General features: G+C 37.8%; 1 protein-coding gene across 1 annotated transcript in view; it reads left to right on the top strand.

Annotated features, from left to right (window-relative positions):
- The window catches only part of tbc1d32 (TBC1 domain family, member 32), a 69,898-nt gene that overhangs the window by 14,205 nt on the left and 43,388 nt on the right, over window positions 1-12,305 (top strand). Inside the window, exons 15-23 of the mRNA XM_036582093.1 lie at window positions 1,764-1,906; window positions 2,301-2,428; window positions 3,246-3,447; window positions 5,978-6,060; window positions 6,636-6,774; window positions 7,841-7,928; window positions 9,268-9,386; window positions 10,665-10,784; window positions 12,046-12,134. Of these exons, the coding sequence (XP_036437986.1) occupies window positions 1,764-1,906; window positions 2,301-2,428; window positions 3,246-3,447; window positions 5,978-6,060; window positions 6,636-6,774; window positions 7,841-7,928; window positions 9,268-9,386; window positions 10,665-10,784; window positions 12,046-12,134 (1,111 nt within the window). The remainder of the gene's footprint in view (window positions 1-1,763; window positions 1,907-2,300; window positions 2,429-3,245; window positions 3,448-5,977; window positions 6,061-6,635; window positions 6,775-7,840; window positions 7,929-9,267; window positions 9,387-10,664; window positions 10,785-12,045; window positions 12,135-12,305) is intronic.

Genomic DNA, 12,305 nt, shown 5'->3' with positions numbered 1-12,305 from the left:
AAGATAATTTTTTAGTAGATATTTCCTTTTTCAAAGCAATAACTTAACCAATAACCTAACCTAACAATTTTATGTTGCTGAACTTGTTAATTGTAAATCCAACGTATATTCGATAAATGTGATACCTACCCAAATAATACCTACTCAGTGGTGGTCCTGTGGGGGTCCTGACCATTGATGAATGGGTGAAAGGAAGGCTAACAAACTATTCAGAGAGACAGATGAAGTACAGTCTATAACTGTAGAACTACAAAGTGCACTTACAGTACTGTGCAGAAGGCAGAGAGCAGTTTTGAGACAAAACAGTCATAAATTACAAGTTATTCACTTTTCAGCATCAGGAAAAAGCAGAAACATATTTGACAGAAAAAAGCACAGAAACCTCAACAACTAAACATAATATCAACATTTTAAGTATCTATCGAGTCTAATATTTTCTTTGTTGTTATTGTTGAAGACTGAACAATAACATTCATGAATAACATTGTTGAATATCACCCCTATCCTTAAAAGTCTTCACTGGTTACCTATTACATTCCACGTTCAGTACAAGGTTCTTCCTATTACATATAAATGTCTGCATGGCCTAGCTCCTCATTACCTGGTTGAGCTTCTACCCTCTCCATGTTCCAAGGTTTAAATTAACCTTTGTCGCTGGTCAATCATTTAGTGTAGCAGGTCCAAAATCATGGAATACTCTCCTCAGGTCTATTGTATGCCTCTTTTCTATCTTCATTTACCTCTCAGTTAACAAAGCAGTGTGTAAGATTTGTTGGCATATAGAGGTGATGTTGCAGATTGCAACCTTTTGATTATCCCTCCCTCACCCCTCCCTTTCCAGGTGTGTAGCAGAACCTATGGTGGCTGTCAGGTTTTCTGTCGTCGCCTGTCCTGATTTCATTTTGCTTCTTCATGTTTTCACTTCTTTGACGACAAGGATTCACCCTCCTTTGCTTTTTCTCTTGCTAAGTAATTGGTATATCCTCCATTTGTTCAAAAAAAAGTCAGCAACCACTGATTCTTATTCTTTCTGCGTCTTCCTGCCGGTACTATAGCACCACAAATTATCCCTGCCGCTTCAAATAAAAACACTAGAGCCAGTGTGTGGTTTGTCCACTCTGGGCTAACGTAGAAACACGGTAACACGAAATGGCGGCCTCTGTTGGAAGACGACTCGCTTTCTATGTGGATATGAAGGGATCATTCTAAGCTAACCAAAAAATGATTTGTAGTTATTGGTGATTATACTCTAATGAAAACAAAATCACACTACACAATCACATCATGCTACCGTCTCATAAAATGATGTTTGGTTTATTTCACCTTTTATTCTTTCCAGTTGTCATAATTTTAACACTATAAACTTTGATCAGTAGGTTGAGCAGTCACCTCAACCTTAAACTTCATCTACTAGCACCACCATTGGCTCATGAGCCGCTGAATGCTGACGTTTTATTGACGTCCTACAGAACATCTGCATGAATTAGAGTGGGCTTAATGTAAATCGTATGTAAATGAGGTGCTGGTAGGCAAAGCCTTTATTTTATGCACTGAAGCTGACTCATCATTTGCGCTTAAATCTTGTTTCCACATCGTATGAAAGTTTCATGAATCAGACTCAGGGTAGTTCATACCCAGACATCTGTGTTTTTTTACGCAGTTGTGATGAATAAAGACAATGAGTCTGGATACAGGGTATGTGTACCTAATAAAGTGGCCAGTGAGTGTATATTTGTTGAATGTTGTTGTCTGTTGTTGTATAGACTCACTGTCTCCCACTACTCTGGTGACGGAGGTCCTGAAGACCTTGTGTGAACGTACTGAATGTGCAGTGGAGTGCATCTATCAGACCCCTGTCATAGAGACTCTGCTGGCCCCCATCCTCGCTCTGCTTAAAGGAAAGCCGGTCAGGAAGAAGTTACCATTCTGGTTTGATGTCTAGACAATTGTACCTAATATGAAATATGTCCTCTATTGTTGACCTTTTTATTTCAAATATAGGGTAACATCTCACTCTTTTACTGCCCGTCGTAGAATACTGCTGGATCTCAGCCCAGCGCTGTAAATTTTTATGCTCCATGCAAAGCCATGCTTTAATATTACCTTGGAAATATACCTGCTGGAGTTTGTCTTCAGTACCACCCCAGGAGTTCCCCATAAATATTAATACTAAGACAAAACACAATACAGCTAAAGACTTTTTATTCTGATCAGATACCATATTTTGTAGCGGTTGGATGTTATTCTGTATGCATTGCACAATTTGCTCAAAGCCTTTTCAATTTGTTTTTGTGTCACAGGCCAAATTAAATTCCCCAGAAAGCAGCCTCACTCACATTGCGGACACGCTGGCAAGAATCGCTACCACCCAGCGTGGTTTAGCATTGTTTCTTTATGAGAGGAAGCTCGTCTCAGCTGAAGGTGAAGGGTAAGCAAATCTAATTTAGCTCTCAGGTTACAATTTATTGCTTTTGTCTGCCCGTGTGTCCATGCAGGTAATCATCACACCATGGAGACAATGGGCTGCTTATCAACTCTTAATGGAGAATTCCACTGATTTTTTAAGATTTCTCCATAGTTCAGTGTAAATGAGATGTAAACAAAGTAATTTAGCAGTGGTTTGATATAAAATAAAAACTTTCTATCTCTTTACTTTTCTTTACAGAGTGGTGGTGATAGGAACCAGGGGTAATTAGGTCCACAACTCAAAAATAGCCATTTTATACACTTTAGACATCTGGTTCCTATCACCACCACTGTGAACAATTCTGACTCTGTAAGTTTCTGTAGAACAGCACATTTCACATTAAACCACTCTGAATGACTTTGTTTACATCTGAACCATTTAATTATACAGTAAATGTGAAACATCAGTGGATTTCCCCCGTAATATCAGTATAATATTCAATAAAAAAACATGAAAGATTTGCTTTTCTAAATGTCCATTTGTCATTAAATATTCATACTGTGTAAAGGGCAATCTGCGTTTTCAAATAGATTAAAAAAGACTAAATGGGTGGAATTCTTCTAAACGTTTGTGTTTCCAAACGCTTGTAAAGAAACATCATATTCCTCCAACACTCAGCACACCTTTCCTTACAAGTCTTTACGTTAAACACAAATCTGAGGGGTTTGCGTTTGAGGGACTGGCCTGGCTTACCTCAAATGTACCTCTAACAGAACAAGTGTTTTATGTTAAAATGTTAGGCTATGTTTAATGTTGCTGTTTTGTTTTATTTTCTCAGTATTTCAGCGGCCCATGTCATAGTGCAGTTTACTCAGAAGCTGCTGGCTAAAGAGTTGCCCGCATCCACGGAGCTGGAAAACTCCCCCGCTGTAAAGGGCGCCTTCATCTTTGTGTGCCGCCAGATGTATAACACGTGCGAGGGTCTACAGGTGCTCAGACCTTACAGCCTGCACGAGTGCATAGCTAAAGCCTGGAGGAAGGTAATTCCGTTACTGTTAATGCTGCCAACACTTTGCTGAGTCAGAAACCGTCTCTTTAATTACATTTACTTGATTAAGCTGTGCTTTGTTATGTTAAGCAATGTGCTCTGTCAGTGAATATTCAGAATCTCTGTTATATATGCTGATTATACACTGCCCATCAAAAGTTTGGGACACCTTATCTTCTTTGGAATTTTTTGGAAATGTTTTTTGCTGTCAACAGCAGTTTGTTACTACTTTGAGTGTATTTTGGAACACTCTTCATGTTCATCTAATTATCTTCCTTGTTATGAAGTGCAGGTTTTGAATAAATAATGATTTGACAGTTTTCTTTTCCAAAGTACTGTTTGTAGCACATACTGAAACTTTTTGGCCCAAAGGTGGTTAAAACACCTCATGAGGTTTAATACCTCATGAGTGCTGACATCACAAAAAGGGGATAAAACGTGATGTTCAAAAGCACTAGTGGCATTGTGGCAAAGTATAAGATAACAATACTTTAAGACATTTTCACAATACCCAACATGCATCAGGGTTATTTTTTGCACTAGTAGTGCAACCTTTTAAAAATACTATCAAAACTATGTGTATTTTTTAACTTTTAATTTTTTTTCTCATTTTTATTCAGCTTTTCACACCTACACTAAATCTAAATAAACCAATCTAATTATGCTCTCTTTGTAATGAAACATGCAGTTAATTAGTATTCCTTAAGTACAGATGATAGCCACGATATGCCCAGAAAAGCATATTGTGACCCAATGTGACGTAATTCATCATGATAATGTTAAATATCGTCATATTATTCACCCCTCATTAGCATTGTCACAAATATGTGAGATTGTTTTCCTCACAGTTTGTTTAGTCTGTAATGTGTTATTAAAGAAAAATAAGAAACAGCAGGAAAACATTTTGAAAAGCTTGGCATCTCCAATCTTTTGATGGGCAATATAGCTTTTGCTTCAAAGATTAGCAAAACATCAGATCTAATCAACTACATTTGTTTACTAACCAAATTATCACAGCTGTATATCTAAACCCATACACTGCAAAAATGATACCCTTAGCAAGGGCAGGCATCTTAAATATAGTCAATACATTTCATATTTCTGATTATGAGAATGCTGTAAAAAAGATTAATCAACATATTTCTGGAGGCTTTTTACTTGTTTTACATCATTTTATCTAGTGAAATTCTCTCTGCGTATCTGCAGCAGTATAAGACACTATTACTAGATAAAATGAGTCAAAATGTCTACAAATAAGGAAAATAATCGTGTAATGTTCTCACAACTGAATATTTATTAGTTTGTTTTGTAACATTATACTATAAAATATGTTTGTTCTGTCACCGGGTGAGGGGGTAGGGTTAGAGTAACTAACTAATGGGCCAAATCATACGTCCTCATGAGCCACACTTTGTTATGCAGGTTACATTTTAGGTAGTCCTGGGCCTGTATTCATAAAGCTTCTCAGAGTAGGAGTGCTGATCTGAGATTATATTCTTCTCTTAATTACTTTTACTTATCATCGCTGTCTTGTATCTCCATTTTTTTTGCATAATTTGAAAAGTCCAGTTACCCTTTGCGTTATGTTAACACTCTCCTGTGGAGCTACCATTTTGAAGATACAAGATTTTGTTCTGACTATGATTTTATTTTACTTTTATTCATTTTTATAGGCAATGCTGGTGCTACGCCTGTACCAAAATGTCATAGCATAATTATTCATGACATGATGTGCTAAATAGCCAGTTGACTGTTTAATGTAGCACTATATTTGACTTCATTTTATTTCAATAAGCAGCTGATGTTTCATTTACAAATTTAAAATCACAGTTTGGGCAATTAAATAGCAAATAATGTTTAATATTGTAACTGGCAAATAGAAAGTAATGTGCTAATGTGTTTCATGTGTTCGCTTAGCCCACACAGTGTGAGATTTGAGTTAAAAAAAAAAAAAAGCTGAAAAAAAATCACCCAAAAAATTGGCCATTGGCCCGTTTTGCTGTACAGAAATTGGAATCAGCCATAAAAATGAATGATCAGTGCAACCTTAACAAAGACCCTACTGACAGGAACAGATCCTAGATATGTACTCCTTATTCTGAGACGTTTTATGAATGAAATATAATGAAATTAATTTTGATCAGTATTTGATAACAGTACATAAATTACTGCAGGTTAGTAGGCATTTCCTAACCATCTGCCTGTCAGACTGTGAGTTTAAAGTCAGTGTGGTGTTTTTAACATTAGACCCCATTGTGTCCGGGGTGGAACGCTTCCTTCAAAACAATGTAAATGTTTAAACAGGCTCAGGGTGTGCGTTCTCTGAGCTTGTGTGAGGGGCTGCAGTGACAGATGGCCACAGCTGTGTGTGACTTCCTGTACTGTCAGTAATGAGATCTAGCGAGGCCGCTGTGGTTTGATGGAGGAGGCTGTGAGTGTGAGGAATCAACATTATTTTCAGCGTGTCGCCGTGTTAATAAGCTAAGGAGGCTCCGGCTCACTCTGAGACATCTTCCCCACAGACGAGCTCGCTATCAGAGAGAGTTCCCACCCCTGTCCCTGGAGCCGTCCCATCATCATCATCCTCCCAGGAGCTCCAGAACGCGTGAGACTCACTCTCTTTCTCTCTCTCTCAGTCTCTCCCTCACACACTCATTGGCACACACTCCGTTTATGACAACAATATCGATAACAATAATTCACTCCTTCCTCTCCCACTCACTTCTGTCTGTCTCTTACTCACTTCTCTTACTCACTTTTTCCTCTTTCCTAATGATTTCTCACTTCTCTCTCGGTCTCTCTTTTTCTTACTCATTCTGTGTCTCTTGTACTCTCTCTCTCACTCACACTCTCTTGTGCTCTCTCTCAGTTTAGTTTATGATTGCCTCCTTGGCATCACTGTATCAAGTACAATGGTGACAAAGCAAACTAATAAAACGAACAATAAAAACAAACCGTGACAACATCACTAACAACAACAACATTCAGTCTTTCCTCTCCCACTCATTCGAATCTCTCTCTCTCTCTCTCTCCCTCACTCACTTGTTTCTGTCTGTTCCCTCCAGGCTTCCGCCGCTTATGTTTATGTTAATAATCACCGTCACGGTCTGCCTGTCTTGTTTAGAGGGAGAGAATTTACACTGATAAATAATGAGCTTTCTCTTTGCTCTTGAACTGCAGAGTTGCCTGGGAGGAGGTGCTGTTGGACAATCTGCTGAACTTTGCAGCCACACCTAAAGGGCTGCTGCTGCTTCAGCAAACAGGGGCCATCCATGAGTGTGTCACCTACATGTTCTCCAGGTTCACCAAAAAGCTTCAGGTACCAGTCAGGACTTCCCTGTGCCACTGGTTGTGAGGGGACCTCAAGCAGCACTACATGAACATTATTAATGATTGTTATTACTATTTTTAGGGCTATCAAGGTTAATGTGTCAACACCACAATAACACAATAAATGGATAACTAATAGTACTGCTAGTTTTTGTAGTATGATCCATCAAGCCATTGGTAGTAGTACAGGCTGCTCACGCGCTGTATTTTGCCATGATAAATCCGGGTGTAATACGGATAAATCTGGACCTAAAAACATGGATAGATCAACGAGCAGCAAATTAACAGAAGCAACAACAAAGTGGAAAGCTCCAGTTCCCCTCGAGAAACTCCACTGTAACAAGAATCTACGAGCTGTATGAATGAGAGCTCTCTTGTAGAGAAGATGGAGCCATTGACTGTTTATGTGATGTACATGATAAATACACCCATTGGTTGGAACATGCGGTCACTGTTGCTCTCACTGGATGTCAGTGATGAATTGTGTTCAGTCTGTGGAAGTCTCTTTGTGGAAACCCCTGTGTTCAGTCACTGAAAATGCTGTTTTTAAATTATTGAAAGTAATAAATACATTTCAATGAAGCTTATTTGGTCTACTTATATAGCTATAACAAGCAAAACAAAATGCATTGCTTTTCAATCTCCTTAGGGTCAAATTTACGTAAATAAGACAAATGTGAATTATTAAGATTAACTACACAAAACAATATGATTAAACATGATTCATTATTTATCATTCATTTGATTAAGTATTATCAATACGTAATAATTTATTATTAATGCATGATGATGATGATGATGATGATGATTGTTATAACTGTATTTCTCTGATTAACTAGTGTAGAACTTTAGAGTCACCGTTGTCTCTCAGTTGCCAGGAGACAAAAGTATTATCTGTGGTATCTCATTTTTCTTTTATGTTCAGGAAATATTTTCCTGCAGTGCTGTAACAGTCACGATCTTCACATTAAGCAAATACCTTGAAGCCAGTACAAGTCTCTGGCTGCCTTTTCTCTATTCATATTACTTTACTTTTCTCTATTCTTTTTCCTCAGGTGAGCAGGTGTGAGAAGTTTGGTTATGGTGTAATGGTGACCCAGGTTGCGGCTACGGCCCCTGGCATTGTTGCGTTGCACAGCTCAGGTAAGACATCTGTAGCCTTTGGAGAGAGCAGAACTGTTTTTTGTTGGTATTCACTCATTACCACTACAAAAAAATATAATATATCAAAGGTTTCTCTATAACAGTCAGTGCATCAGACTGAGCAAATAGACTGTGTTACCATAGAATGCACCGATTTGAGACACAGTGGGCTGTCACCAGCAGAAAATCTGGTCTGGATATCAGAGGACAAAAGAATAAATCCAATCTGATAATGTGACAAATCTAGCCTGAAATACTTATAGCTGTTTTTTGTGCAGCAAAAGCAAAGTAGGTCATGTGATGATAACAGATATCTAGATGTAATGGATCTGATAACAGTGCTAACAATGTGATAACACATGAAGCCTAATGTTAACATAACTACAATCAGTAGTTATACTCGAATTCCTTTATTTTAAGTAGTCCAATTTTTCACACGTTTGAACTCTGAGGTTTGTTTTTTTTTGGGGGTGTCTAACAGTTTACTGAAAACAAAAAGCTGCAGTTTTATATGTAGCCATATGCAAAAGTTTGAACACCTTCAGTCAAATTGGATGTTTCGTTGATTTTCTTAATGAAAATAAGTAACACATCCTCTACAGGGGACAAACTAAAATATGGCATTTTTCTGCAAATTTCTGTGCACATGTTTTAATTTCCTGTGTTTAACTTATAAAAAAATATAAAAAATATAAATTGTGCTTTAACTTCTGCACAGACTACATTTTATACACAGTTTAAACACAGTTAAAAGTTTTCCCAATATGTTAAATTTAGCAAACAAACAGTAATTGTGCATTAAGCAGAACATGTTCTCTGTAGAGGACGTGTGCTGATTTTCACTTGGAACCAATCAATTAACAAAACATTTATTGATGGACACAAACTTTTGCATATGTCTGAAAGTCATGTTTCTTTCTGTGGGGTAGTAGATTGCTTTAGCAGTTTGCGTGTGGAGCTTTTAGATGATTGTCTAAAGTGCTTCAATCAACCACAGGCTAAGCCTTTAAGCTTTTAAAGAATAAATATCAGATCAGCATTGGTATCAGGTGATAAACAGGTTTTAGTATTATCTCGGTATCAGAAATGAAAAAGTGCTATTGTGCCATCTCTTATTTCCACTCAAGATTCCCACCCCATCATCTCTTTTTAATAATGATCTGTTTTCATGAATGCATTTGTGTGAGATTATTTGGTGCGGTGCATCTAATCTCATGCTCTGGAGACAGTAGACAGCAGAGTTTGTCAGTTAGAGTCACTGTTAGAAGCCTGAATCAGAATGCCTGGGGAGTGTTTTAGGTCATACCTGGAAATTTCTGACCTGTGAATGGCCTTACAGGTTTCATCCAGGCTATTGTGGTTGAGCTGTGGTCTGCTTTGGAATGCGGCAGAGAGGATGTGAGAGTTGTCCATCCTAAGTCCACTCCAATGGATCCAATAGACAGGAGCTGCCTGAAGGTGTGACCTTTCATCTTTCTTTCACTGTACCTGGCAATGATCTACATTATCTGAGAGTTTGCAGATGTTTTTCTTTTTTTTACACTTATGTTCAGATTTACTTTATGACTTACTTAATGACCAATTCTTTATAGCCCAATTGGCTGATGGCTGATTTTTTTGGCCATATTTCATTTGCTTTTTTTGGCCTGAAACTTCAATTTCAAGATATTCAGTGAAAAATTGCCCATTTAAAGGGCAAATAAAAGTGATTGAAAGCCGGTACAATTTGTTCTGCATTTCTTTTTACCCCCTGAATTATGAGGCTGTTTAGCAGTCAAAATATGATTAATGCTACGTACATGCTGTACCAAGAACCCACACACTGAAATGACATACAATGAAAGTAAGTATACTTTTAAACTCCTACAGCAGTTTTTCTCTTTCCCTTTGTGCTGAAATTGTAAAGAATGTTTCAATCCAGGCTGTTTTGCAAATGAAGCACAGTGCAGGACAGCTCATCAGAACAGAGATCATTCACATATACAAGTCTTAAAGGCACAATAACAAAGACAGCTTGAGGCTGGAAAATAATCATTGTTCATGTTTTGGTACATAAAACCACAAATGTTATAAATGGGCCTCAGGGGAAAAATAAGAAACAAGAATAATGTAAGATATGAGCTATTTAAAATGTCACTTAAAGAAACCCTTACACAACGTTGTAAATTCTGACCAAAAGTTTTGTAAGTAAAGAACTCTCAGAGAGGAGTTTTATGTATTTTCTGAGATTGCTATTTGAACAATTTGAATCAATCAGCAGATTTTATACATTGCAATAAAATACAGTTTAGGGTCATCTATTAAAGGCATCAACATCAATACTGCTAAAGCTGTCAATATTGTGGTGTGGCACAGTACTGTTATACCTGTATAGGTAATATATCATCACACAGGACTAACCGTCCCGTTTCCTACTGCATGTACTGAAAATTGTCAAATTAAATAGATCTCAGTGCATTCCACTGTTTAAATACATTGGAACACAAGCTTTGGAAGTGCTTGCATTAATATTTTACGGAAGCATTTGTGTTTTTAGTTCAGAGGTGCTTAGGGCTCCTTTGATGTTATTTCTTGCATTAGAAGTATTTGTTGCAAAATATGAATGACACATCCCAACAGCGCACCAGAACATTAGCTGTTGGAGTTTGGAACTAGACTTTGAAATTCCTGCTTTGCCGTAAATCAGAGTGACCTGTAGTTGAACTGCTGTTTGTGTGTTTTTATGTGTGTTTGCAGTCTTTCCTAACACTAGTGAACCTGATGTCCTCTCCACACGCTGTGTGGGAGCTGCTGGGCCACCAAACACTTCCCAACAAGGCTGAGTACAACCTGAGAGAAATGCCCACCTCTATTATTGTAAGTCTCTCAACAGCCCGCCCACTCTGCAGAACTGAGTATGCAACATAGATCAGCCTCCTGCCGTGATTTAGCAATTAGTTGTAATTACACTGCACTTACCCATTTTACAGAAAAAATCTGAAATGGTCCCTTCAGTTACCTCCTCCTTTATCAGTCGTCATAGTTACAGTACTGCGCAAAACTCAAAAACTGCTTCATTTTTCCAGTTAAAACAACCTAGAAGTTACTCATTTTTTAGGAGGTATTTCTGAGGAGATTAGACATCGCTAGATCGCTTGCATAAGAAGGGAGAAAGTCAAAGAAAAATAAGTCAAAATAGTTTTTAACACTGGAGTTCAAAAAATGATCAAGAACTCCACACAAAATGAGACTCTTGACAATCATGCAAGACCTAGTAGACCACCAGCACAATCACGACCAGATAAACAGTTCTTAAAGCTTTAATCATTAATAGAGAGGAGAAAATTAAGCTCCACTTTTGCTTCAGATCTGAAAATGTCCACAGGTCTACTGTGAGAAGTGCACTTTGCAGTCTGAGGTGGAGGCAGCAATATCATTAATATATATTTTGAATAAAACTGGGCCTAGGATTGAAACTTGAGGGACCCCCTTCATAACAGGCAGTAATTCTGATTCTGACACATTGTTGCCTATCAGAAAGGTAAAATTTGGATAGATTTAGTAGCATTTTCAACAAAACCAATGTTTTGTAAGCTTCTTAAAAGTAGGATATGATCAACCAAAGGCTTTCGTCAACAAAAAGGGCGGCACAGTGCTTATTTATGTCAATAGCAGTAAAAAACGATCATTTACAACTAGTGTGGTTGCGGAAATGGCGTTTTTCTCTGTAGCCAGATTGGTAGCTTCACAGGAAAAATTCGACATAAAGAAACAACTTGAGTTGTTGAGCCTGTCCTCTCGGTAGTTTTATGTGGGTTAATGTCTGTGAGAGTGTTCATTACCGTCTACGGAAGGAAAGGATATCATGTGAAAAGACCATGCTACAGTGTATAACTAAAGAAATAAACTGTAGACACAAACTGTGTCCTAATCGACTAGATTTGCTTCAACAGTAAAAATCAATGTAGGTGCTGTTAACTGCAGCTGCAGCTTGCCTTCTAGCCATAGGAGGGCAGACTTTGACCAGAGATAAGTAGTTCATTTCTGAATGAGTTCCAGCATCTGTTTTTTATCATCCTCAGCTACTTTTATTTTATCTTTAAGTATGCTTTTTTATTTACCTACTTTTTTCCCTCAGGATGTGATGGACCGCCTTGTTGTTATCAACTCTGATGCAAAGATACACTCCCTGTTCAACTACGAGCAGTCGCACACTTTTGGCTTGAGGTGAGATCAATAGTTCTTTCTTACCTTCTTCTCTTTTAGTCACTGGGCTGGGAGATTGGCAAGAAAAGAATGGCAGCACCATTTAGTGCTTTATTATCTGATTAGCCCTTTTTTCTTCATTCATTCTCCTGCCCCTCTGATCGATGAGGGATTGATTCAACTCTCTGTGTT

This window comes from Colossoma macropomum, unplaced genomic scaffold (genome assembly GCF_904425465.1).
Source record: "Colossoma macropomum unplaced genomic scaffold, Colossoma_macropomum, whole genome shotgun sequence".
Lineage (NCBI taxonomy): Eukaryota > Metazoa > Chordata > Actinopteri > Characiformes > Serrasalmidae > Colossoma > Colossoma macropomum.
This window is presented reverse-complemented; position numbering and strand designations above follow the sequence as displayed.